Source organism: Syngnathus typhle, linkage group LG14 (assembly GCF_033458585.1).
Source record: "Syngnathus typhle isolate RoL2023-S1 ecotype Sweden linkage group LG14, RoL_Styp_1.0, whole genome shotgun sequence".
Lineage (NCBI taxonomy): Eukaryota > Metazoa > Chordata > Actinopteri > Syngnathiformes > Syngnathidae > Syngnathus > Syngnathus typhle.
In genome coordinates, this window is record NC_083751.1 from 13,117,398 (window position 1) to 13,142,175 (window position 24,778).

Sequence of the window (24,778 nt, forward strand, 5' to 3'; positions counted from 1 at the left end):
AATGCTCCTAACGCCGCGTCCTATCGTGACAGAAAATACACAAAACCTAAAACTTAATCCACACAAACAAAGTTTGCTAGCTCAAGTGTATAAACGGGACAAAAAGTCTACACCACACCGCAAAAACAGCAATGCGAAAGTGCTCATCTATTTGTACATTTCAATAATAACTTTAGGGTTAGCGTCGTGTAAATTGAACATTTATAATTGTTAATATTGCACCAAGACACCACATTTACTTACGTCTGGTCAGCCGCAGGCAATCCGAACAGGTGTGCAAATCAACAGCACTGAGCAGATAACAAATGATGCATTCGCGTACCGTTGGAAATGAATGCGTTATTCCACCGCCACAAAACTTAAAAATGCCGTCGCGGCGGGTGGGGAAATGGTCGCGGGTCTATCTTAATATTGCACCAAGACACCACATATACTTACGTCTGGTCAGCCGCAGGCAATCTAAACAGGCACGCGTAATCGATAGCACTGAGCTATCAGATGATGCATTCGTGTACCATTGGAAATGAATGCTTTATCACGCAGTCTTTATTTTTCACGTTAAAATGGGGAAAATGACAAGTGTGAAAAACGAAAAGGCAAATAAATTATATTAGGATAAATGGAAAAAACGATAAGTGTGAAAAATAAAAAGGTAAATAAATGATATTAGGATGAAAGGGAAAAAGAAACTGTTATCTAATGTGGGAATCGAACACGCCACACTGAGGTCAATCATGTGTAGCTCTACCGACTGAGCTAGTCAAACTTCTTTGGAATCATGGGGGAATTGCTCAATTTAAAATAATGTGATGAATGTTGAATGCGAATGACAAAAGTTACAAATGATAAGCGTTGAAAATTATAAGCGGGATGAATAAAAAGGGAAAATAAATAATTGTGAAATAAATGGGAAAAGGTTACAAATACATGTCACAAAAAGGTACAAATGATAAGCGTTAAAAATGAAATGTTACAAATGTTACAAAAAAGGTACAAATGATAAGTGTTGAAAATGATAAGGGGAAGAATAAAGAGTAAAATAATTTATGACGCCCAATATGGGAATCGAACTCACTACAGGAAACTGGCGTAGGTTGACATTGCCATTGTGTTTCCGAGTGAGCTAATCAGGTTCATTCCTTCTTGGTAGTTGAATTTGGTTAATGTAATGAATGTGTTTGTTGAATGCGAATGCGTAATCAAAGTGGTGGAAATTGCTTAATGTAATGAATGTTGAATGCGAATGACAAAAGTTACAAATGATAACCGTTGAAAATGATAACCGGGAAGGATAAAGAGTAAAATAAATAATGACGCCCAATGTGGGAATCGAACTGACGCGGGTTTTGATACCACTCGGGAAAGATGCTCGTGTACTGGAATCACTTGTGTTTCCCACGAGCTAATTGAGTCCCTTACTATGTGGCGGTTGAAATTGGTTAATGTAATGAATGTGTTTGTTGAATGCGAATGCGTAATCAAAGTGGTTGAAATTGCTTAATGTAATGAATGTTGAATGCGAATGTTAGTTACAAATGATAAGCGTTGAAAATGATAAGCGGGAAGAATAAAGAGTAAAATAATTAATGACGCCCAATGTGGGAATCGAACCCACTACAGGAAACTGGCTCGGGTTGACATTGCCATTAAGAATGAATGGGGAAATAAAAGGCACAAATTTGCTAATTACTTAAAAACGGTAAATGTTATGAACGAGGAAAAAAGGTGGCAAGCTTGCCATGAATTTTTGGAACGTGTGAAAGTTTGAACGAGGTTAATCGGTTGAAGCATGTGGGAGTAGTTGGATGTCAAAAAAGTGGGAGGAATAAGTTGTTTAATAAAAATAATAATAAAGTAGAATAACAATGTGTGAAGGCCTTCGCCTTCACACAACTAGAATTGCAATTTCGGAAGAAATTGCGTGTGAAGGCGAAGGCAGATGTTAAGTTACAAACGTTAAGCGTTAAAAATGATGAGCGGGAAGAATACAAAGGGAAAATAGATAATTGTGAAATAAATGGGAAAATGTTACAAATACATGTTACAAAAAGGTACAAATGATAAGCGTTAAAAATGAAACGTTACAAATGTTACAAAAAAGGTACAAATGATAAGCGTTGAAAATGATAAGGGGGAAGAATAAAGAGTAAAATAATTTATGACTCCCAATGTGGGAATCGAACCCACTACAGGAAACTGGCTTGGGTTGACATTTCCATTGTGTTTCCGACTGAGCTAATGAGGACCCTTCCTTCTTGCTGGTTGAATTTGGTTAATGTAATGAATGTGTTTGTTGAATGCGAATGCGTAATCAAAGTGGTGGAAATTGCTTAATGTAATGAATGTTGAATGCGAATGACAAAAGTTACAAATGATAACCGTTGAAAATGATAACCGGGAAGGATAAAGAGTAAAATAAATAATGACGCCCAATGTGGGAATCGAACTGACGCGGGTTTTGATACCACTCGGGAATGATGCTCGTGTACTGGAATCACTTGTGTTTCCCACGAGCTAATTGAGTCCCTTACTATGGAGTTGTTGAAATTGGTTAATGTAATGTATGTGTTTGTTGAATGCGAATACGTAATCAAAGTGGTGGAAATTGCTTAATGTAATGAATGTTGAATGCGAATGTTAGTTACAAATGATAAGCGTTGAAAATGATAAGCGGGAAGAATAAAGAGTAAAATAATTAATGACGCCCAATGTGGGAATCGAACCCACTACAGGAAACTGGCTCGGGTTGACATTGCCATTAAGAATGAATGGGGAAATAAAAGGCACAAATTTGCTAATTACTTAAAAACGGTAAATGTTATGAAGGGGAAAAAAGGTGGCAAGTTTGCCATGAATTTTTGGAACGTGTGAAAGTTTGAACGAGGTGAATCGGTTGAAGCATGTGGGAGTAGTTAGATGTCAAAAAAGTGGGAGGAATAAGTTGTTTAATAAAAATAATAATAAAGTAGAATAACAATGTGTGAAGGCCTTCGCCTTCACACAACTAGAATTGCAATTTCGGGAGAAATTGCGTGTGAAGGCGAAGGCAGATGTTAAGTTACAAACGTTAAGCGTTAAAAATGATGAGCGGGAAGAATACAAAGGGAAAATAGATAATTGTGAAATAAATGGGAAAATGTTACAAATACATGTTACAAAAAGGTACAAATATAAGCGTTAAAAATGAAACGTTACAAATGTTACAAAAAAGGTACAAATGATAAGCGTTGAAAATGATAAGGGGGAAGAATAAAGATTAAAATAATTTATGACTCCCAATGTGGGAATCGAACCCACTACAGGAAACTGGCTCGGGTTGACATTTCCATTGTGTTTCCGACTGAGCTAACGAGTATCCTTCCTTCTTGCTGGTTGAATTTGGTTAATGTAATGAATGTGTTTGTTGAATGCGAATGCGTAATCAAAGTGGTGGAAATTGCTTAATGTAATGAATGTTGAATGCGAATGACAAAAGTTACAAATGATAACCGTTGAAAATGATAACCGGGAAGGATAAAGAGTAAAATAAATAATGACGCCCAATGTGGGAATCGAACTGACGCGGGTTTTGATACCACTCGGGAATGATGCTCGTGTACTGGAATCACTTGTGTTTCCCACGAGCTAATTGAGTCCCTTACTATGTCGTGGTTGCAATTGGTTAATGTAATGAATGTGTTTGTTGAATGCGAATACGTAATCAAAGTGGTGGAAATTGCTTAATGTAATGAATGTTGAATGCGAATGTTAGTTACAAATGATAAGCGTTGAAAATGATAAGCGGGAAGAATAAAGAGTAAAATAATTAATGACGCCCAATGTGGGAATCGAACCCACTACAGGAAACTGGCTCGGGTTGACATTGCCATTAAGAATGAATGGGGAAATAAAAGGCACAAATTTGCTAATTACTTAAAAACGGTAAATGTTATGAACGCGAAAAATACTGGCAAGCGTGCCATGAATTTTTGGAACGTGTGAAAGGTTGAACGAGGTGAATCGGTTGAAGCATGTGGGAGTAGTTAGATGTCAAAAAAGTGGGAGGAATAAGTTGTTTAATAATAAAGTACAATATCAATGTGTGAAGGCCTTCGCCTTCACACAACTAGAATTGCAATTTCGGAAGAAATTGCGTGTGAAGGCGAAGGCAGATGTTAAGTTACAAACGTTAAGCGTTAAAAATGATGAGCGGGAAGAATACAAAGGGAAAATAGATAATTGTGAAATAAATGGGAAAATGTTACAAATACATGTTACAAAAAGGTACAAATGATAAGCGTTAAAAATGAAACGTTACAAATGTTACAAAAAAGGTACAAATGATAAGGGGGAAGAATAAAGAGTAAAATAATTTATGACGCCCAAAGTGGGAATCGAACCCACTACAGGAAACTGGCGCAGGTTGACATTGCCATTGTGTTTCCAACTGAGCTAATCAGGTTCCTACCTCAGTAACTGTTGAATTTGGTTAATGTAATGAATGTGTTTGTTGAATGCGAATGCGTAATCAAAGTGGTGGAAATTGCTTAATGTAATGAATGTTGAATGCGAATGACAAAAGTTACAAATGATAACCGTTGAAAATGATAACCGGGAAGGATAAAGAGTAAAATAAATAATGACGCCCAATGTGGGAATCGAACTGACGCGGGTTTTGATACCACTCGGGAATGATGCTCGTGTACTGGAATCACTTGTGTTTCCCACGAGCTAATTGAGTCCCTTACTATGCCACGGTTGAAATTGGTTAATGTAATGAATGTGTTTGTTGAATGCGAATACGTAATCAAAGTGGTGGAAATTGCTTAATGTAATGAATGTTGAATGCGAATGTTAGTTACAAATGATAAGCGTTGAAAATTATAAGCGGGAAGAATAAAGAGTAAAATAATTAATGACGCCCAATGTGGGAATCGAACCCACTACAGGAAACTGGCTCGGGTTGACATTGCCATTAAGAATGAATGGGGAAATAAAAGGCACAAATTTGCTAATTACTTAAAAACGGTAAATGTTATGAACGAGAAAAAAAGTGGCAAGCTTGCCATGAATTTTTGGAACGTGTGAAAGGTTGAACGAGGTGAATCGGTTGAAGCATGTGGGAGTAGTTGGATGTCAAAAAAGTGGGAGGAATAAGTTGTTTAATAAAAATAATAACTAGAATTGCAATTTCGGAAGAAATTGCGTGTGAAGGCGAAGGCAGATGTTAATTTACAAACGTTAAGCGTTAAAAATGATGAGCGGGAAGAATGAAAAGGGAAAGAAATAATTGTGAAATAAATGTGAAAATGTTACAAATACATGTTACAAAAAGGTACAAATGATAAGCGTTAAAAATGAAATGTTACAAAAAAGGTACAAATGATAAGCGTTGAAAATGATAAGGGGAAGGATAAAGAGTAAAATATATAATGACGCCCAATGTGGGAATCGAACTGACGCGGGTTTTGATACCACTCGGGAAAGATGCTCGTGTACTGGAATCACTTGTGTTTCCCACGAGCTAATTGTGTCCCTGTCTACATACCGGTTGAATTTGGTTAATGTAATGAATGTGTTTGTTGAATGCGAATACGTAATCAAAGTGGTGGAAATTGCTTAATGTAATGAATGTTGAATGCGAATGTTAGTTACAAATGATAAGCGTTGAAAATGATAAGCGGGAAGAATAAAGAGTAAAATAATTAATAACGCCCAATGTGGGAATCGAACCCACTACAGGAAACTGGCTCGGGTTGACATTGCCATTAAGAATGAATGGGGAAATAAAAGGCACAAATTTGCTAATTACTTAAAAACGGTAAATGTTATGAACGCGAAAAATACTGGCAAGCGTGCCATGAATTTTTGGAACGTGTGAAAGTTTGAACGAGGTGAATCGGTTGAAGCATGTGGGAGTAGTTAGATGTTAAAAAAGTGGGAGGAATAAGTTGTTTAATAAAAATAACTAGAATTGCAATTTCGGAAGAAATTGCGTGTGAAGGCGAAGGCAGATGTTAAGTTACAAACGTTAAGCGTTAAAAATGATGAGCGGGAAGAATACAAAGGGAAAATAGATAATTGTGAAATAAATGGGAAAATGTTACAAATACATGTTACAAAAAGGTACAAATGATAAGCGTTAAAAATGAAACGTTACAAATGTTACAAAAAAGGTACAAATGATAAGGGGGAAGAATAAAGAGTAAAATAATTTATGACGCCCAAAGTGGGAATCGAACCCACTACAGGAAACTGGCGCAGGTTGACATTGCCATTGTGTTTCCAACTGAGCTAATCAGGTTCCTACCTCAGTACCTGTTGAATTTGGTTAATGTAATTAATGTGTTTGTTGAATGCGAATGCGTAATCAAAGTGGTGGAAATTGCTTAATGTAATGAATGTTGAATGCGAATGACAAAAGTTACAAATGATAACCGTTGAAAATGATAACCGGGAAGGATAAAGAGTAAAATAAATAATGACGCCCAATGTGGGAATCGAACTGACGCGGGTTTTGATACCACTCGGGAATGATGCTCGTGTACTGGAATCACTTGTGTTTCCCACGAGCTAATTGAGTCCCTTACTATGTCGTGGTTGCAATTGGTTAATGTAATGAATGTGTTTGTTGAATGCGAATACGTAATCAAAGTGGTGGAAATTGCTTAATGTAATGAATGTTGAATGCGAATGTTAGTTACAAATGATAAGCGTTGAAAATGATAAGCGGGAAGAATAAAGAGTAAAATAATTAATGACGCCCAATGTGGGAATCGAACCCACTACAGGAAACTGGCTCGGGTTGACATTGCCATTAAGAATGAATGGGGAAATAAAAGGCACAAATTTGCTAATTACTTAAAAACGGTAAATGTTATGAACGCGAAAAATACTGGCAAGCGTGCCATGAATTTTTGGAACGTGTGAAAGGTTGAACGAGGTGAATCGGTTGAAGCATGTGGGAGTAGTTAGATGTCAAAAAAGTGGGAGGAATAAGTTGTTTAATAACTAGAATTGCAATTTCGGAAGAAATTGCGTGTGAAGGCGAAGGCAGATGTTAATTTACAAACGTCAAGCGTTAAAAATGATGAGCGGGAAGAATAAAAAGGGAAAATAAATTATTGTGAAATAAATGGGAAAATGTTACAAATACATGTTACAAAAAGGTACAAATGATAAGCGTTAAAATTGAAATGTTACAAATGTTACAAAAAAGATACAAATGATAAGCGTTGAAAATGATAAGGGGAAGAATAAAGAGTAAAATAATTTGTGACGCCCAATGCGGGAATCGAACCCACTACAGGAATCTGGCGTGGTTAGAGATTGCCATTGGTTTCCTACTGAGCTAATCAGCTTCATTCCTTCATGCTGGTTGAATGTGGTTAATGTAATGAATGTGTTTGTTGAATGCGAAAGCGAAATCAACGTGGTGGAAATTGCTTAATGTAATGAATGTTGAATGCGAATAATGAAAGTTACAAATGATAAGCGGCTAAAATAATAAGGAAATAAGGAAATAAATTGGTGTCGTAAAGAATCCACACGGGATTCGATACCACACGGGAAAGCCGCTCACGTTCTGGAATCACTTGTGTTTCCCACGAGCTAATCGGGTCGCTCACTTTAAAGTGGTTGAAATTTGTTAATGTAATGAATGTGTTTGTTGAATGCAAATACGTAAGCAAAGTGGTGGAAATTGCTTAATGTAAAGAATGTTGACTGCAAATTTTAGTTACAAATAATAAGCGTAGAAAATAAAAGGTATAGAGAATAAAGAGTAAAATAATGAATGACGCCGAATGTGGGAGTTACACCCACTGCAGGAAACTGAAATGAATGGGGATTTTTCAGGCACAAATTTGCTAATTACTTAAAAACGGTAAAAGTTATGAACGAGAAAAATGGTGGCAAGCTTGACATGAATTTTTGGAACGTGTTAAAGTTTGAACGAGGTGAATCAGTTTAAGCATGTGGGAGTCGTTTTTCGCTTCGCCTTCACACAATAATAAAGTAGAACAAAAAAAATGGTAGCAAGCGTGACATGAATTTTGGGAACGTGTGAAAGTTCGAATGGGGTGAATCAGAACATTTAAACGCTTCCCAATGAAAAGCACAACTGCACCCATCCAACCTTTAACTGACAGAAAACAATGTAAGCAAATGGACAGCATTGGCAAAATAAAAATTTATTGACAAATCTCCACCACTTCACCCTCAAAATAAATAAGCTTCAAGGGGAGTCCTTCTTCGGGTAACGTTGGTGGTTCCACAAAGGTCTTGGTCCATACGTTAAGCGCAATTACGGTCTCGACCCCCTCCACGTCGAACAATTTGACCTCCTCGTCCTCCTTCAGTAGCCCAATGGCCACCAAGCTGACACTTGTATTGTAGCCCTAGGGAATAAAAACACATTTAGGTTTACTCAGGTGAAAACTGAGAACAATTATACAACTCAAAGGTCAAGAATAACTCCATAAAGTTAAAGGTCAATTCATCACAGTCACATCACATGCAATTACTAATTCATAAAATCCTTCCATTATCTGTACCGTTTTGTCCCCACCGGGGGGAGGGGGGGTTGTTTGTAGACACGCTGGTCACAATTCAACAGCCTTTGTTGTAAAGTTGTAAAATTTGAACCTAAACTGATGACATTCCTTTTCCGTTATCCAGCCTTTTCTTTACTCACCGATATCTTTGAGTGCTGTGTTGTGTTTAGGGACAGGCCGAAGTCGTTAGTCACGGCACTCAGGTGCGTGAAAGTGTAGGAGGCCCCGACCTTGATCGGGGTCAAGGTGGCCTCCCTCCACACAGCCACTCTCACGACCGCTTCGTCCTGCAATAGTTTAAAACCAAATATTACTTCAGCATGCATGTTTGAAGCGCAATAGCAGTAAAGCGACAGGTTACTTACTTTTTTCAGGTACACGACGCTTAAGGGCACCAACCGAGCCCCGCGCACAGACACGAGTCTGGTTGGCTGTTTCTAATTTGGAACAAACAGACATACCATTGAGTTAGCCTGCAACGTTTAATGCAAGAAAACTAAATTTTGTATTTTTAGTAGTTCTAAATAGATATTTAACATGCAGGTGAATTAAACTTACACTTTCGACCTGTCCCTGGACGTTTACCAGCCCCTCAGGAGGGTTCCCGATCACCTCGCTGAGGGGCATCGCCAACGCCGGGGGGAAAATGAGTGCGCGTGCCTCAGCCCTTAAGGCATCGCTACACCGCACCTCCGCCCCGACGTATACTCTGCTGCTCTTTGTGCAGAGCAGCACATTTGGAGCGTTGGGCTCCGCCATGAAATGGGCGAAAACATAACTGTTGCCCTCTGTGACTCGGCTAGCCAGATGACTGAAAAGAGTCATCTTAAACACGGTCTTACCGTCACAGAGGGCAACAGTTATGTTCTCATAATGCCCATCCATCTCGCCGGTGGGCTTCCAGGCTCTGGCCCGGATGTCACGGCGCATCCCCACCACAACAGCTTTCGTGATTTTTTTGTTCATTCTGAAAGAGAAAGGGCCAAAATCAAATAATCAGGAATTTTTTGGATCTGGTTTTAGTGTACACATTCCCATTTCATTCCAAGTCTGTGAAGAAAATTTCAAAAAATGTGCAAAGTCCTTGTCAATCTGGCGAACGCATGTCCCACTGCAGCATTTAGCGACAAGGCGAAGCACTTTGCCTTCACTCGGACAAATTGCAAAACTGATGACCGAAAGCGGCCAAAGCAACTTGAAATGTTGCTTGTATTTGTAGCATGTGATTTTACTTCTCTTCCTTTCTTTGTTTGTGTATCCACTTTGACTTTAAACCAGCAATGTCTTCAATTGCAAGCACATGGGTATGGCGGTGGCCATTTTGTCCCATTGTGCACACATGGACGGCCAATTTTCCTCGTGCAAAATCCTTGCGCGTAGACTTTGAACAGCCTTCCTATGATACAGCATTAATTTTCACAGGTAAAACAATAGGGCAGATTTAAAAGTGCCGCCTATGCTCGTTTTACAACTCATTTTCACTTTCATGCATCTGATTGAGTTAATTCATTCCAAATTCATCAGAATGTACCTCAAAAAGACCATTGCAACAACAGGGCAATATTTTTTCCGAGTATAGTAAATGAAACGGCAGATTCTTAGAATATTCGATTAACCTCCACCCTGTTTGGAAATGATAATTTGCACACCAACACATCAGTCCAGGCTAAAACAAAATAATTAATAAATGAACTAGGCACATGCCTCAGTGTTTATCAAAGATGTTAATCCAAAATCAAATTTGAAGTTGGAGGGGAGATACCTGAGAAACCACTTACCTCTGTCTTCAAGTTTGATGTAACAAGGGCAGCTTGGTGTCCCCACCCGCTTTTATGCGTGGCGGAGTAAAAAAAAAAGCTGTTTGAGCATATTGTCACAACTTTATTAGTTACACCGATAGATAAATAGATAGATCTTTATTGCCATTGTTACATGTACAACAAAATTAAAAATGCCAAACGATCAGTGCATCTGCTAAAATATTTAAAAAATAAAATTAAGTTTAAAAAAACAAAAAAAAAACAAGCTGAAAGTTTATATAAACTAAAAACAACACAAAAGCTCCAGCTCAGTGGCCTAGTGGTAGAATGTCCACCCTGGAACCGGAAGGTTATGAGTTCAAAACCCAGCCAGGTCATACCAAAGACTAATAAATTAGGACCCATTGCTGCAAACAATCACAGCAATGTGAATAAAATCCAGACGTAGGAAACAAAGTCAATTCCCTTTTTTTTTTCCAGACACCTTGACATGTTGAAACTATAATACATATATATAGTGCGTTAGAGGAGGTCTTGCATAATATTGTCAGTGGGGCGTGCTGTGGTGCGCAAGAGAGATTGTACTGCTATGTGAGACAAGTGGGGAAAAATAAAAAGTTGCTGAATAAAAAAGTACATTAGCGTTCATCTCTACTCTGCATAAACACAGCAAGTGTTTTTTTTTAATTTATTTAATAATTCAACTGTAGCATGATTGGAGATGGTATTAGACAGACTTGGGATACATATACAAAAGATAATGTAAACATGGTTTGAGGCAAAGAAATGTATAAAGTTCAACAATTGTGCAAATCAAAATGATTACAACTTCAGAGTTCAAAGCATTGCCGAAAAAGTAACCAAATAAAAGTACGATTAAACAATAAATAAGCAATCAAACAAATAAACAAATAAATACATAAATAAAGGAGAACAGAAAACAGACTGTACGTATCTGAGACTTAATAGAGTAAAGCCAAAGGGACAAGTTTCCAACAGTCAAAGGCCAGGCAATACCCAAGAAGATACGATAAAAACATGGAGGTGAGGAAAAGCAGCAAAACTAAAAAGGGACAATTTTCCTCGCTGGCTACTCATAGAAGTCAAGTCAAGTAAAATATATTTACATAGCCCTAAATCACAAGCAGTCTCAAAGGGCTTCGCATAGACAAATTGGCAATTATTCTCAAAGCACCCCCTGATCTTAAGCTTCCAAAAGGGCAAGGAAAAACTCAAAAAAAAAAAACACCAGGGGAAAAATGAGAAACCTTGAGAAGGGACCACAGATGGGAGGATCCCCCTTTCAGGATCACCAGGCTGCAATGGATGCAGAGAAGGCACATGAAAGACAGCATGTTAAAAATAAAAAAGGTAGATGTCAGAGTCAAAGCAAAGAGCTGCCAGAGGTGCCCTTGATTGTTCCATAGAAGAATCAGCAGAAGTCACGATTGCCACGCTGGTTTGGGAGTTTGCGTTCCATGATGCTGGCCTCCATCGTACGAGTCTTTTTGAAAGACTTGGCTGTCGCTGTGCTACAATATAATATCATTATGAAATCATTTTTGAAAATCACATTACAATACTTCAAGAACATGTACAACTAGCATCCGTGTACTAAAGAGTGAATGACGTGAACACATTCACAAACCTGTGTCATTTCTCTGGCAAGACAGGCCAAATCCCATCAAGGTTGAGCACCGCAGGGGCCAAACTCCCGTCTTGACAAATGGAGCACGTGGAGTTACAGGAAACACGGAAAAACTGAAACAACAAACATTGAGTTGGTGAGGGTACGAGCTGAAAAAAATGTAAAGTTAAAGGGGGTGTTTCGCGACAATAGTCAATAAAATATTTGTTGCCCACACACAGAAGAATAAGTCTTGCTTCTCGCCTGCCTGGTTCGGGAGTCATTGGTCCACGCTGGAAGTTTTTGCATCCTCAAGGTCTTTGTGGAGAATGTTTACCTCTGGCCTCCATTGTGGGTCGAACTGCTTTCGCCAGATAAAAGAAACTCTGAAAATAGAGAAGAGTGAAATAGAAGCATTTAGTGTTTTTAGAAAGGGAAAACACATGTTTATTGATGAGCAACTTACCTCGTCTGTTTTCCGTTCTCGCCTCGTGATTATGACGTTAAAAAGAATTGAAAATAATGATAAAAAAATAAAGTTTAAAAGGCCTTTCCTGAAGTCATCTTTAAAATTTGATTCTAGCATTAGAATTAAAAAGTTTAAAAAGTCACCCCTTAACTCATCTGGGAGTTAATTTAGAAAATGTAAACATTTTAAAAGTTAAAAACTTTAAAAGTCCATTCCTGAAGTCATCTTTAAAATTTGACGTTAGAACGAATAAAACGCAAAAAGTTAAAAAGTCGCCTCTTAGATCATCCGTGAGTTCATTTACAAAAGTTAAACATATTAAAAGTTAAAAAGTTTGAAAGTTAAATATTTAAATAGTTCAAATTTCTAAAAGTTTAAAATTTAAATCAAGTTGAGTTAAGGGAGGACTTTTTAAAATTTTAAAAGCCTTCCCTTTGATGGACGATGAGATGGACTCTTCCATCCATCCCGCAGACGAGTAGACTAGCAGTTATTTCCGCAAGTCTTATTTAGGTGTCAACGGCCGTGCCGTCCCCTCGCCACCCTCAGAGGGTCTTTTGCCCAGCAGCTGCCCATACTGCCACATGCATGGGCGGCCCAAGAAGGTGCAGCTTCCCAGCTGGTTGAGCGCCTTCCCTTAACTCAACTTGATTTACATCCACAGACACGAGTTCAGCGTAAAATATAAAGCGCATCACTATTCACATTGGTCGTTAGTATTTTTTTCTATATAATTGTGAGGTTTCTGCCCAACGCCAACATTACATTTGCCTTTCTGAGCCACCTACGCCTCCGATACCATCTCATCTCAATTCAACAAATCGCCCACCGCGCACCGCCACTTACGCCATCTGATTTCCGTCCTTGTTAATTTCCCAAATGCTGAAATACACAATTTAGATTTGACTTACCTTTCAGTATTCAAGACACAGAAAACAGGATTATGATAGCTGTAGTACGTTTGCAGGACACCTGAATAAAGAGCACACTGAGGTCGAGAGACAAAAATTAGGTCGATCAATGTGTTTTTGTCAGTGGTAGCAGTGGTTATGAGCTGCGTGTAACCCTTTGAGCAAAACAATTCAAGGACGGGCTTGTACGAGGCGGAGAGCGCATCTTCGTTAAAATCGCCACATACCAAGATCTGGTGATGGTCCATGACTTCAAGATAACGCAACAGGTTTCCCAAGCTTGGCAGAAATGCGCGCAGACTGTGCCCGGGAGGCCTGTAAACGGCAGCGATCAACAAATTGATGGGAGCTTCCAGTTTCACCGCAACAAATTCAATATCGGTCACACCCTGTACGTATTTCTTTTCCTGGGCCGCGATGTGACTTTTGACACAAATACCTACGCCGCCACCGAGTTTTGTCGCCAAGTCGGGACAGGTTGTATAAGAATCACTTCGATTCCTGTGAAACATGGTATAGCCTTCCAAGCAGGCGGCCGCAGATCCTCGGAGGTGCGTTTCTGTGAGGCACAAAACATCAGCAAAACGCAGTTCGTGGTGACACGCGATATCCTGCACGTGACAAGACAGCCCTTCGGTGTTATGATGGACGACGATCAGGTCCTTTGCTTTATCCACCCTCGGCATCACGTGAAACAGGGGCATCACGCCGTCCAAAGAATCCTCTGTCATCTCAGCAAGAGCAGCAGTGATTTCCGGATTTGCATGAATTTTTCTCTCATCCATATGCAGAATATGAAGACCGCTGAGCGAAGTCACTCTACTCAGAGCTACGTAGCCCATGCCGTGTTCGAAAACGCCTTTCAGCGAAACCGCGGCCTCAGATGTTGTCATGCCTTGTACCTTATGGATCGTGCAAGCAAAAGCAAGCTTAACGGGAAACTGCCGGCGCACCACTCCGGTATTCTGCATCCTCTCCTCCTGTCTGTCAATGAACACAGAATTCTCAGCACTTCTCGTCTTAGCGACACAATCTAGCTCCAGCCCGAGTTTCTGTACACGCGCTTCGTTTGGGTAATTCACCAATTGCACAACTTTTGCAAATGTCCCGTTGCACAGACCTGCTTGAACATCAATATTGCGTGTGATCATGACGCGGGCGCCGACGGCGACTTTGATCGAGTCGGGCAACCCGTTCTTAGGTCCTCGGACAGGGGTCGCTTGCCTTGCCATTCTGCCGGTTTTTTTGTCTTTCTTGTAGTCATCGGCGTCGATTTGCACGACGTCCTTATGAAGCAGATTCAGCATCGCGGAATTATGGCCGTCTACCTGCTTATTGGTGGCAAAAATATGCAGAATATTCTTTGGACACGTTACTGGAGAAGCGTACCTCGTAGCAAGCAGAGATGCGTCCGGTTCCGACAGTTCGCGAGACCTGTCTTTGACGCGGAGTCTGTTCAGCACTTCGGCAAAGGCGGCATCATTTTTCTGCCTCATGATGTCCGTGAGCGTGATCTTTTTGAAGTTGTCGCGCCAGTGGTCCAGCCGAGTAGGATCGTACACGCACAAAGGTTTGGATTGTCTCACAGGAGGGAGCTGAAAGAAATCTCCGACAGCAAGCACAGACATACCGCCAAAAGGTAAATCGATTCCTTTGATTTGTTTCAATCTGGTACTCACGTAGGCAAAAAGGTCTTTTGACACCATGGAAATCTCGTCGATAATGAGTATTTCAGCGATCGAAAGCTCCGCTCTGACTTCGTCCAGTTTGTTGCCCAGGCCTTGATACGGGGGTCTGAGACTTCTCGGCAGTTTGAGGAGAGAATGCAAAGTGGTCCCTGAAATGTTAAATGCCGCCGTACCCGTGAAGGCTGCGAGAACAACAGTCTGTTTGCAAATGTCCGCTTCCTCAGCCAGTCGTGGTAGTCTGAGCAGTATTTTCGTGGCCTCCGCGTGGATGCATTTGATCAGATGCGATTTGCCGGTCCCGGCGCCACCGTTGACATAGTAGAAAAACTGCTCGATCGGCTTCGAGCTACAAACACGTTTCACGCACCAATCTCGGACCTTGTAGAACACAGACGCTTGTTTTCGGTTCAGGTTTCGATACATACTGCGTAACACCGTGGGATCGATGGCAGCAGGTTCAGCCACAATAGCCGTTTCTCTCGTCGCCGATCTCACGTTATAGTCGGGGACGTTTTCCTCCGCGTTCTCAGTCGGGTCGTCTCTCGCGTTGATTTCCTCAATGCATTCGAGTCTTTGCAGCTCACTCTCGGGAGCCAGGTGGCACCATTCGTTCACATTGAGCCCGCTTTCCTCCAACTCTCTGATGGCATCTTCAATGTCTCCACTGTGTCCCTCGTACGTTTTTCTGTTCCTCTTGACGATTTCAGACACGCGCTCCACATGGTCGGCGTACGGTAACTGTACACAGGCATGCTCGTGGAACAACTGTGAGGTGGGAAAGCGTTCAGATTTCAACTGGCAATCAGCACGATGAGGCAGGTACAGCTTGAGCAAGGTGCGGTGATATTCCTCTGGATTCTTTTGTTCTGAGAATTTACAATATTTGATGACCGCAGGTTTTTCTGTTCTTTTTTGTACAAACCCCATATCGTTCAGCAGACGCAAAACGTTTTTACCTTTGACTTGTTTACCGTAAACAATTCTGCACCTTGATGCGAAATCAGCCAAGCACATGACTTCAAATTCCTCCGTTTGAGGTCTGCATTTATACTTGTCCGGCAGCCCAGTCATCCACACTTCGTGCGAGTCCTGGGTTTTGCCCTCAAGCAGCGAGAGAGGATAACTCATTTTCAGCGCATTGTCACTCGTTTGTACAAATACCACCATGCGGGAGGACTGTTTCATATGCAGGCCGCATGCGCGCGCCACACACTCCTGAGCACTCACTTCCCTCTTCTTGGAGTACGCTTGCATAATTTGTTTCATTTCGTCGTTCTCGTTGACATTTTCGTTGCGGGAGTTCTCAATGACCGATTTCAGGTATTGGCTCAGACCGTGTTCCGCTTTGCTGATGTAGCTGCAGATGTACGCGATGCAAGAATAGGCATTCAGGATGTATTGAATGTCCAGATTTCCATCCCAGGCAAGAAGCAAATGGCGGTTGTAGTAGTTGACCCAGCAGTCTTTGGGTTCTCGCTTAAGCACGACAGAACTCGACGAGGCCGTCAGGTGCAAACAGTTCACAAAGTCGTCACCGGTGAGCTCGCATTTAGCCAGCAGCTGAGGCAAAGTCATGGATGAAGTTTCAGGCTCATTCAGGAGATTTAGCACGGGAACAAGCTTGGCGTTGGCCGCCGAGCGATTCTCCGCGTGTCGATCTCGATTGTCGTCGTCTACGGGCGCAGGTCTGATGATCATCGTTTCGTGGCACGGTTGTTTGGGGAATCCAAAACGGCAATTTGCACCCTGGTGTTTGACACACGTTTTGGAGTGACTTTTGCTGTGCATCTGAACCTCTGTGACTTTTTTGTACAATTCGGGTTCCTTTTGCGGGTCCGGCAGCTCAGCGGAGATGTAGCGGGATACAAAATCACAGATGGCTTTGTCTGAGGATTCCTCAAATACAGGGGCACCTTTAACCCATATGAGGCAATGAATGTGAGGACTTCCTCTGTGCTGAAACTCCAATCGGTAAAAGTAGTCAACCACTTCACCAATCGGTTGCGCCGGAGAGAGGATCAAATCTCTGAACAGAGCTTCCACACGTTTGTCAAACATGCGCATCGTCGTCACCGGATTGCCGCGTAGAATTTCGCACTTGGTAGCCCAGTCCAATCCAGCAAAATTCACCACTTCACCTTGTTGCGCTTTGATGGCAGTGATGACCTCTTCCCAACGCATTTCAGCAGCAGAAAATGTGCAAAAGAACGTGGGTGTACCCAGCTGTCGGATCATTGCAAAAAGATCTTTGGTGGTTCTCTCCCAATAGGCTGGCGTGCCTCTCAGCGGCGTCATGAAGCGGACGGCGTCTTTGCTGCGCACCAGTTTTTCAACTTGACGTTTGTCCTGAAGCATAGCGTTGGTAATTCTCCGACCATCTCGGGTAAACGGTTTACCTTTGCGTAGCTGTATTGACATGCTCGACGTCGCCTGGTAGATTTCGGTCACAAACTGAGCAAAGAACAAGTAGGTCGGATCCCTCGCAAAACGTTCATCCACGCAACACAGTCGGGTTTTGAAATACTTGCTCGGTGTGAGTTTTATCGGTCTCTCTTCATCGAGCGTGTTTTGCCCGCTCGGGAACTGCACTGGAAAAGCCATGGCCTCGAGTTTGGGAGTCTTGAAAAAGCTTACAGGGTTATTTCTTTCTGCAGGAGCAACAGAGTAAATGCCCTCAGTAAAACTCATAATTTCCTCTGACACGTCACTCGGTTGGAGACACGATTCAAGTATAACTCCACCGCTAGGTTGATCACCATCTTCTAGATTTCCTTGTTGCTGATTGACATTTTGTGACTCACCGTTCATTTCACGCAGAGCTTCAGTCTCAAATCTGTACATCTCCTCCAGGGCTTCCTCATTGTACTCGATGTCGCTCATTTCCGCTTCATCTGAGCCGCTCTCGTCATCAGTGAGGGTTGGGTCGCAAAGGTCCGGATCGTCGCGGATAGTTATGCTTCTGTATTGCGGATGAATTTGCTTCAGTTTTATCAGAGCGCTCATTAGCTTGGACCAAGTGACAGTTTGAAAAAACTGATGGCCTTTGTAGCAAAGCCGTCTCTTCAGTTTCACTCTCAACATCTGCGACTTACTTCTTATCCTCGGCAAAGCATCGACTGTCTCCTGTACTTCAGACGGCACGCACACAACATTTCCGCGAATGGCTCGTTGTTGACCTTTGGGAAGCGGTACAATTTTGGCAAACGCTATGCATTTGGAAATGAGGTGTCTCTCTAATATGTTCAATCCACGCAGTTCTGTTGGAATATCAGCTAGCGTGAGATTGTTTGCAACAGCGATTGCTGGCATTTTACCATCTTTGAGATGTGTGTGGCAGGTGTGACATATCCACTCTAGTTTTCTTTCAGCCGGTACTCTACACGACGTATGACATTCATCGTTACAAATATGAACAAATTGTCCCGTGAGACAACGTGCAACAACATCTCGGTTCTGCTTATAAAGGAGACGCCGACAAGACTGTACCTGGTTGGGAAATAAGGCTCTGTGGCAAACTGTGCAAACAAACGTGGGTCCATTCTTAATTTGGTCTTTGAACAGGTCCACGGCTTTCATTAACACACATTCATTTTGCTCTCTACACAGCCGATTTATGATTTTGTATTTTTGTAAAATCGTACTTGCTCTGGTCATTGTTTTATTACGCAACGAATCAGATTTTGTTCTCATAATGGACCTCATGATTTCCTGATGTTTAGCTCTGAATTCAGGATTGCTAGAATAACGGTGTTTAAAGTAAAAGCGCTGTCTAGAACTAAATCTAAAATCGTCATGATAACGCTGTGTAATATACTTGCGCTGTCTTGCTTTAAATTCAGGGTCGTCACGGTAACGTTGCGTTACGTAGCTACGCCGTCTTGCATTAAACTCAGGGTCGTCACGGTAACGTTGCGTTACGTAGGAACGTTGCCTTGCATTAAACTCAGGGTCGTCACGGTAACGTTGCGTTACGTAGGAACGTTGCCTTGCATTAAACTCAGGGTCGTCACGGTAGCGTTGGGTTCTGTAGGTGCGTCGTCCCATTCGAAAACAATTATCTGTCTTATAACGAAGTAAGAAGCGGGAATGATTTTTCTTCTTAAAGATAGGATCAGTCCTACAACGTTGTGTATAATAAGACTTTTGTTTTGTGCGAAAATGTACGTCTTGCTGATAACGCTTTGTAACATAACACCTCTTCCTCTGTCTTGTCTCTAAATTTTTACTGTACCTTTCCTTATTTCTCAGATTTTTATTCCTTCTCTTTAGTTCCTGTTTTATACGTCTTTGTTCAGATTTGGCATTCAAATTTTCTTGTGCCTTCATTCGTCTTAGAAATTTTCTCCTACTTGATTTGGGAATTTTTGACAAGCGTTGGAGCTCTTTACCTGTAGTCCAAGAAACCACTTCACCATCGATCAACTCGTTGCAGTGACGTTGTTCACCAGCAGGTGTTGTAGAATCACTCATCTCCAAATATGAAGTCTCGGAAACAGCTTTGCTCACACAGTCGTCGTCAACATCCGCCAGCACAGATTGCAATGAAGTACATGGCACCATCTCAATGTCATTTGTAGGAACATCAATAGGTTCAAACTGAACCGGTACAAGCTCATACTGAGAATTACAGGAACATTCCAAACGTGCGTAGAGCTCTGTCAATTTATTTCTAAGGTCATTCAGATGCACGAAAAGCATCATGACAGCTGTGCCATTGGGAGCAGGGAGGCCATCTCGTCCTCTAGAGTGGGGATCAAAATATCCGTACTTGCCTTGGTGGTCACGGAAAACAGCAATGCACGTCGTCTGCATAATCAGAAGAGCGCAACTGACCTCAGATGTCAAGCACTCAAGTCTGTCACAAAGGTTCAGAAAGAGCGCATCTCCATGGAAAGAGGTGAAAAACCCACACATTGACATACTCCTAATTAACACATGCTGTTTTGTGGAACTGCTTACAATCTCTGGAAGTTCATCAATTGTCAAAAAACTGTTTAGAAAGCATCCTCGGGCTTTCAATGCAGCCACAGTAAATGTATACAGTTCATTACCCACACTGAGAACAGCATCCAGGTCAGATGTAGTCACGTTATTTATATCCTGCAGGAAAGCCAGAAACGTTACCGAATTAGCCACACATTGACTGTTTCTGGATTGGCCGTATCTCGGATGGTCTTGGCTGTGAGTTGCCATCACATACATTACCAAATCGTGTTGCACTGGTACCGTTACAGCAATAGAAACATCAGCAGCAATCTTCTTCTCAGAGTGTAGTATATTGTTTGTTATCATTTGCTTGTCGTTTGTATCATAGTTGTTCATTTGCAAATCATTTGTAAGTCTGTCAGTTGCTTCAACAGCACGCTCATGCCGGGCAGAGATATCAGCAGAAGGTGGAAGAGGTGCTTGGGAGCGACGTCGTCGCTCCCAGGACAACTTCACAGACTGTGATCTCCTGCCCTTTTTCGGCATGTCGATCTGAAATGGGTTCAGCGAATTATGGGGCTTAGACAGAAGGAAGGCAGAAACAATAGGTAGAACAGAGACAAGACAGGGTATTGGGGTATCAGCCGCAGGTCAGCAGGATCAGCCAGAAGTCAGCTGGATCAGCCACAGGTCAGCAGGATCAGGTACAGATCAGTCGCAGTTCACAGACCTGTACAGAGAAAGAGAACAAATACAGCTAAGCCTCGATCTTATGCACACTTTGCGGTGCAGAATTTTGGGATGGCGTTATCCACAAAAGCTTGTTATACAGAATGTCTTTGAAGGGGAAATGATTCAGAGCCACGTATACAGGTGCATTGAGAAATCGATGTCACACCCAGATGCGTGTGTGACAATCATTGGGACTTTAAAAAAAAAAAATTAATTAAAAAAGAAAGAAAGAAAAAAGTCAAAATTTGGGTGCGTATTATACATGTGTACAGGCTTTTTTCCAGCATTGACATGCCGTTTTTAGGGTGCATGGGGACGCATTATACATGGAAAAAAACGGTAAATAAAAACCATGTGCCTCTTTTTATGCGCAAATATTTCTTCACCAATATCATGACAATAGGGGTGCCCAAACTTTTTCAGCTCGCGAGCTACTTTTGAAATGACCAAGTCACATATATATATATATACATATATAATATACATATATAATACACATATACATATACACATATACATATACACATATACATATACACATACATATATATATATTAAAAAAAAAGTCCTATTCCCATTCCCTATGAAAGTGATACTTCTTACTATGGCCAGCTGCCCCATTTATTTTTATAACCTTTCTTAAGTTTAAGACAAAAAACAGGGTTCTAACAATTGAGGGAACTCACGATCTAGCGTGTTTGTGTTTTGTTGTTAGCGCTGTTTGTACACGCGTCAAGTGCGGAGAGAAGAGGAAAAAATAAATAAAAATGATATCACGCGATCAACCAATAGTGGCTTGGCGATCGACCGGTCTATCGCGATCGATGTATTGGGCACCCCTAGCCTAACATTAGCTTACATGTAACGTCATTTTACTTTCTAAACCCACATGCTTGTAAAAGTCAAAACGTAGCTTTGTGTTTTTTTTGTTTCAATGTGGTCCTCTAATGCTCCTAACGCCGCGTCCTATCGTGACAGAAAATACACAAAACCTAAAACTTAATCCACACAAACAAAGTTTGCTAGCTCAAGTGTATAAACGGGACAAAAAGTCTACACCACACCGCAAAAACAGCAATGCGAAAGTGCTCATCTATTTGTACATTTCAATAATAACTTTAGGGTTAGCGTCGTGTAAATTGAACATTTATAATTGTTAATATTGCACCAAGACACCACATTTACTTACGTCTGGTCAGCCGCAGGCAATCCGAACAGGTGTGCAAATCAACAGCACTGAGCAGATAACAAATGATGCATTCGCGTACCGTTGGAAATGAATGCGTTATTCCACCGCCACAAAACTTAAAAATGCCGTCGCGGCGGGTGGGGAAATGGTCGCGGGTCTATCTTAATATTGCACCAAGACACCACATATACTTACGTCTGGTCAGCCGCAGGCAATCTAAACAGGCACGCGTAATCGATAGCACTGAGCTATCAGATGATGCATTCGTGTACCATTGGAAATGAATGCTTTATCACGCAGTCTTTATTTTTCACGTTAAAATGGGGAAAATGACAAGTGTGAAAAACGAAAAGGCAAATAAATTATATTAGGATAAATGGAAAAAACGATAAGTGTGAAAAATAAAAAGGTAAATAAATGATATTAGGATGAAAGGGAAAAAGAAACTGTTATCTAATGTGGGAATCGAACACGCCACACTGAGGTCAATCATGTGTAGCTCTACCGACTGAGCTAGTCAAACTTCTTTGGAATCATGGGGGAATTGCTCAATTTAAAATAATGTGATGAATGTTGAATGCGAATGACAAAAGTTACAAATGATAAGCGTTGAAAATTATAAGCGGGATGAATAAAAAGGGAAAATAAATAATTGTGAAATAAATGGGAAAAGGTTACAAATACATGTCACAAAAAGGTACAAATGATAAGCGTTAAAAATGAAATGTTACAAATGTTACAAAAAAGGTACAAATGATAAGTGTTGAAAATGATAAGGGGAAGAATAAAGAGTAAAATAATTTATGACGCCCAATATGGGAATCGAACTCACTACAGGAAACTGGCGTAGGTTGACATTGCCATTGTGTTTCCGAGTGAGCTAATCAGGTTCATTCCTTCTTGGTAGTTGAATTTGGTTAATGTAATGAATGTGTTTGTTGAATGCGAATGCGTAATCAAAGTGGTGGAAATTGCTTAATGTAATGAATGTTGAATGCGAATGACAAAAGTTACAAATGATAACCGTTGAAAATGATAACCGGGAAGGATAAAGAGTAAAATAAATAATGACGCCCAATGTGGGAATCGAACTGACGCGGGTTTTGATACCACTCGGGAAAGATGCTCGTGTACTGGAATCACTTGTGTTTCCCACGAGCTAATTGAGTCCCTTACTATGTGGCGGTTGAAATTGGTTAATGTAATGAATGTGTTTGTTGAATGCGAATGCGTAATCAAAGTGGTTGAAATTGCTTAATGTAATGAATGTTGAATGCGAATGTTAGTTACAAATGATAAGCGTTGAAAATGATAAGCGGGAAGAATAAAGAGTAAAATAATTAATGACGCCCAATGTGGGAATCGAACCCACTACAGGAAACTGGCTCGGGTTGACATTGCCATTAAGAATGAATGGGGAAATAAAAGGCACAAATTTGCTAATTACTTAAAAACGGTAAATGTTATGAACGAGGAAAAAAGGTGGCAAGCTTGCCATGAATTTTTGGAACGTGTGAAAGTTTGAACGAGGTTAATCGGTTGAAGCATGTGGGAGTAGTTGGATGTCAAAAAAGTGGGAGGAATAAGTTGTTTAATAAAAATAATAATAAAGTAGAATAACAATGTGTGAAGGCCTTCGCCTTCACACAATAAAGTACAATATCAATGTGTGAAGGCCTTCGCCTTCACACAATAACTAGAATTGCAATTTCGGAAGAAATTGCGTGTGAAGGCGAAGGCAGATGTTAAGTTACAAACGTTAAGCGTTAAAAATGATGAGCGGGAAGAATACAAAGGGAAAATAGATAATTGTGAAATAAATGGGAAGATGTTACAAATACATGTTACAAAAAGGTACAAATGATAAGCGTTAAAAATGAAACGTTACAAATGTTACAAAAAAGGTATAAATGATAAGCGTTGAAAATGATAAGGGGGAAGAATAAAGAGTAAAATAATTTATGACTCCCAATGTGGGAATCGAACCCACTACAGGAAACTGGCTCGGGTTGACATTTCCATTGTGTTTCCGACTGAGCTAATGAGGATCCTTCCTTCTTGCTGGTTGAATTTGGTTAATGTAATGAATGTGTTTGTTGAATGCGAATGCGTAATCAAAGTGGTGGAAATTGCTTAATGTAATGAATGTTGGATGCGAATGACAAAAGTTACAAATGATAACCGTTGAAAATGATAACCGGGAAGGATAAAGAGTAAAATAAATAATGACGCCCAATGTGGGAATCGAACTGACGCGGGTTTTGATACCACTCGGGAATGATGCTCATGTACTGGAATCACTTGTGTTTCCCACGAGCTAATTGAGTCCCTTACTATGTCGTGGTTGCAATTGGTTAATGTAATGAATGTGTTTGTTGAATGCGAATACGTAATCAAAGTGGTGGAAATTGCTTAATGTAATGAATGTTGAATGCGAATGTTAGTTACAAATGATAAGCGTTGAAAATGATAAGCGGGAAGAATAAAGAGTAAAATAATTAATGACGCCCAATGTGGGAATCGAACCCACTACAGGAAACTGGCTCGGGTTGACATTGCCATTAAGAATGAATGGGGAAATAAAAGGCACAAATTTGCTAATTACTTAAAAACGGTAAATGTTATGAACGCGAAAAATACTGGCAAGCGTGCCATGAATTTTTGGAACGTGTGAAAGGTTGAACGAGGTGAATCGGTTGAAGCATGTGGGAGTAGTTAGATGTCAAAAAAGTGGGAGGAATAAGTTGTTTAATAATAAAGTACAATATCAATGTGTGAAGGCCTTCGCCTTCACACAACTAGAATTGCAATTTCGGAAGAAATTGCGTGTGAAGGCGAAGGCAGATGTTAAGTTACAAACGTTAAGCGTTAAAAATGATGAGCGGGAAGAATACAAAGGGAAAATAGATAATTGTGAAATAAATGGGAAAATGTTACAAATA

General features: G+C 40.7%; 1 protein-coding gene across 1 annotated transcript in view; it reads right to left on the bottom strand.

Moving 5' to 3' along the window:
* Positions 1 to 13,740: 13,740 nt before the first annotated feature.
* LOC133167245 (uncharacterized) overlaps positions 13,741 to 24,778 on the bottom strand; it is a 116,150-nt gene continuing 105,112 nt past the window's right edge. The window contains exons 2-5 of the mRNA XM_061297870.1: positions 14,888 to 18,165; positions 14,691 to 14,788; positions 14,204 to 14,285; positions 13,741 to 13,860 (exon numbers count right to left, since the gene is read on the bottom strand). Of these exons, the coding sequence (XP_061153854.1) occupies positions 13,741 to 13,860; positions 14,204 to 14,285; positions 14,691 to 14,788; positions 14,888 to 18,165 (3,578 nt within the window). The remainder of the gene's footprint in view (positions 13,861 to 14,203; positions 14,286 to 14,690; positions 14,789 to 14,887; positions 18,166 to 24,778) is intronic.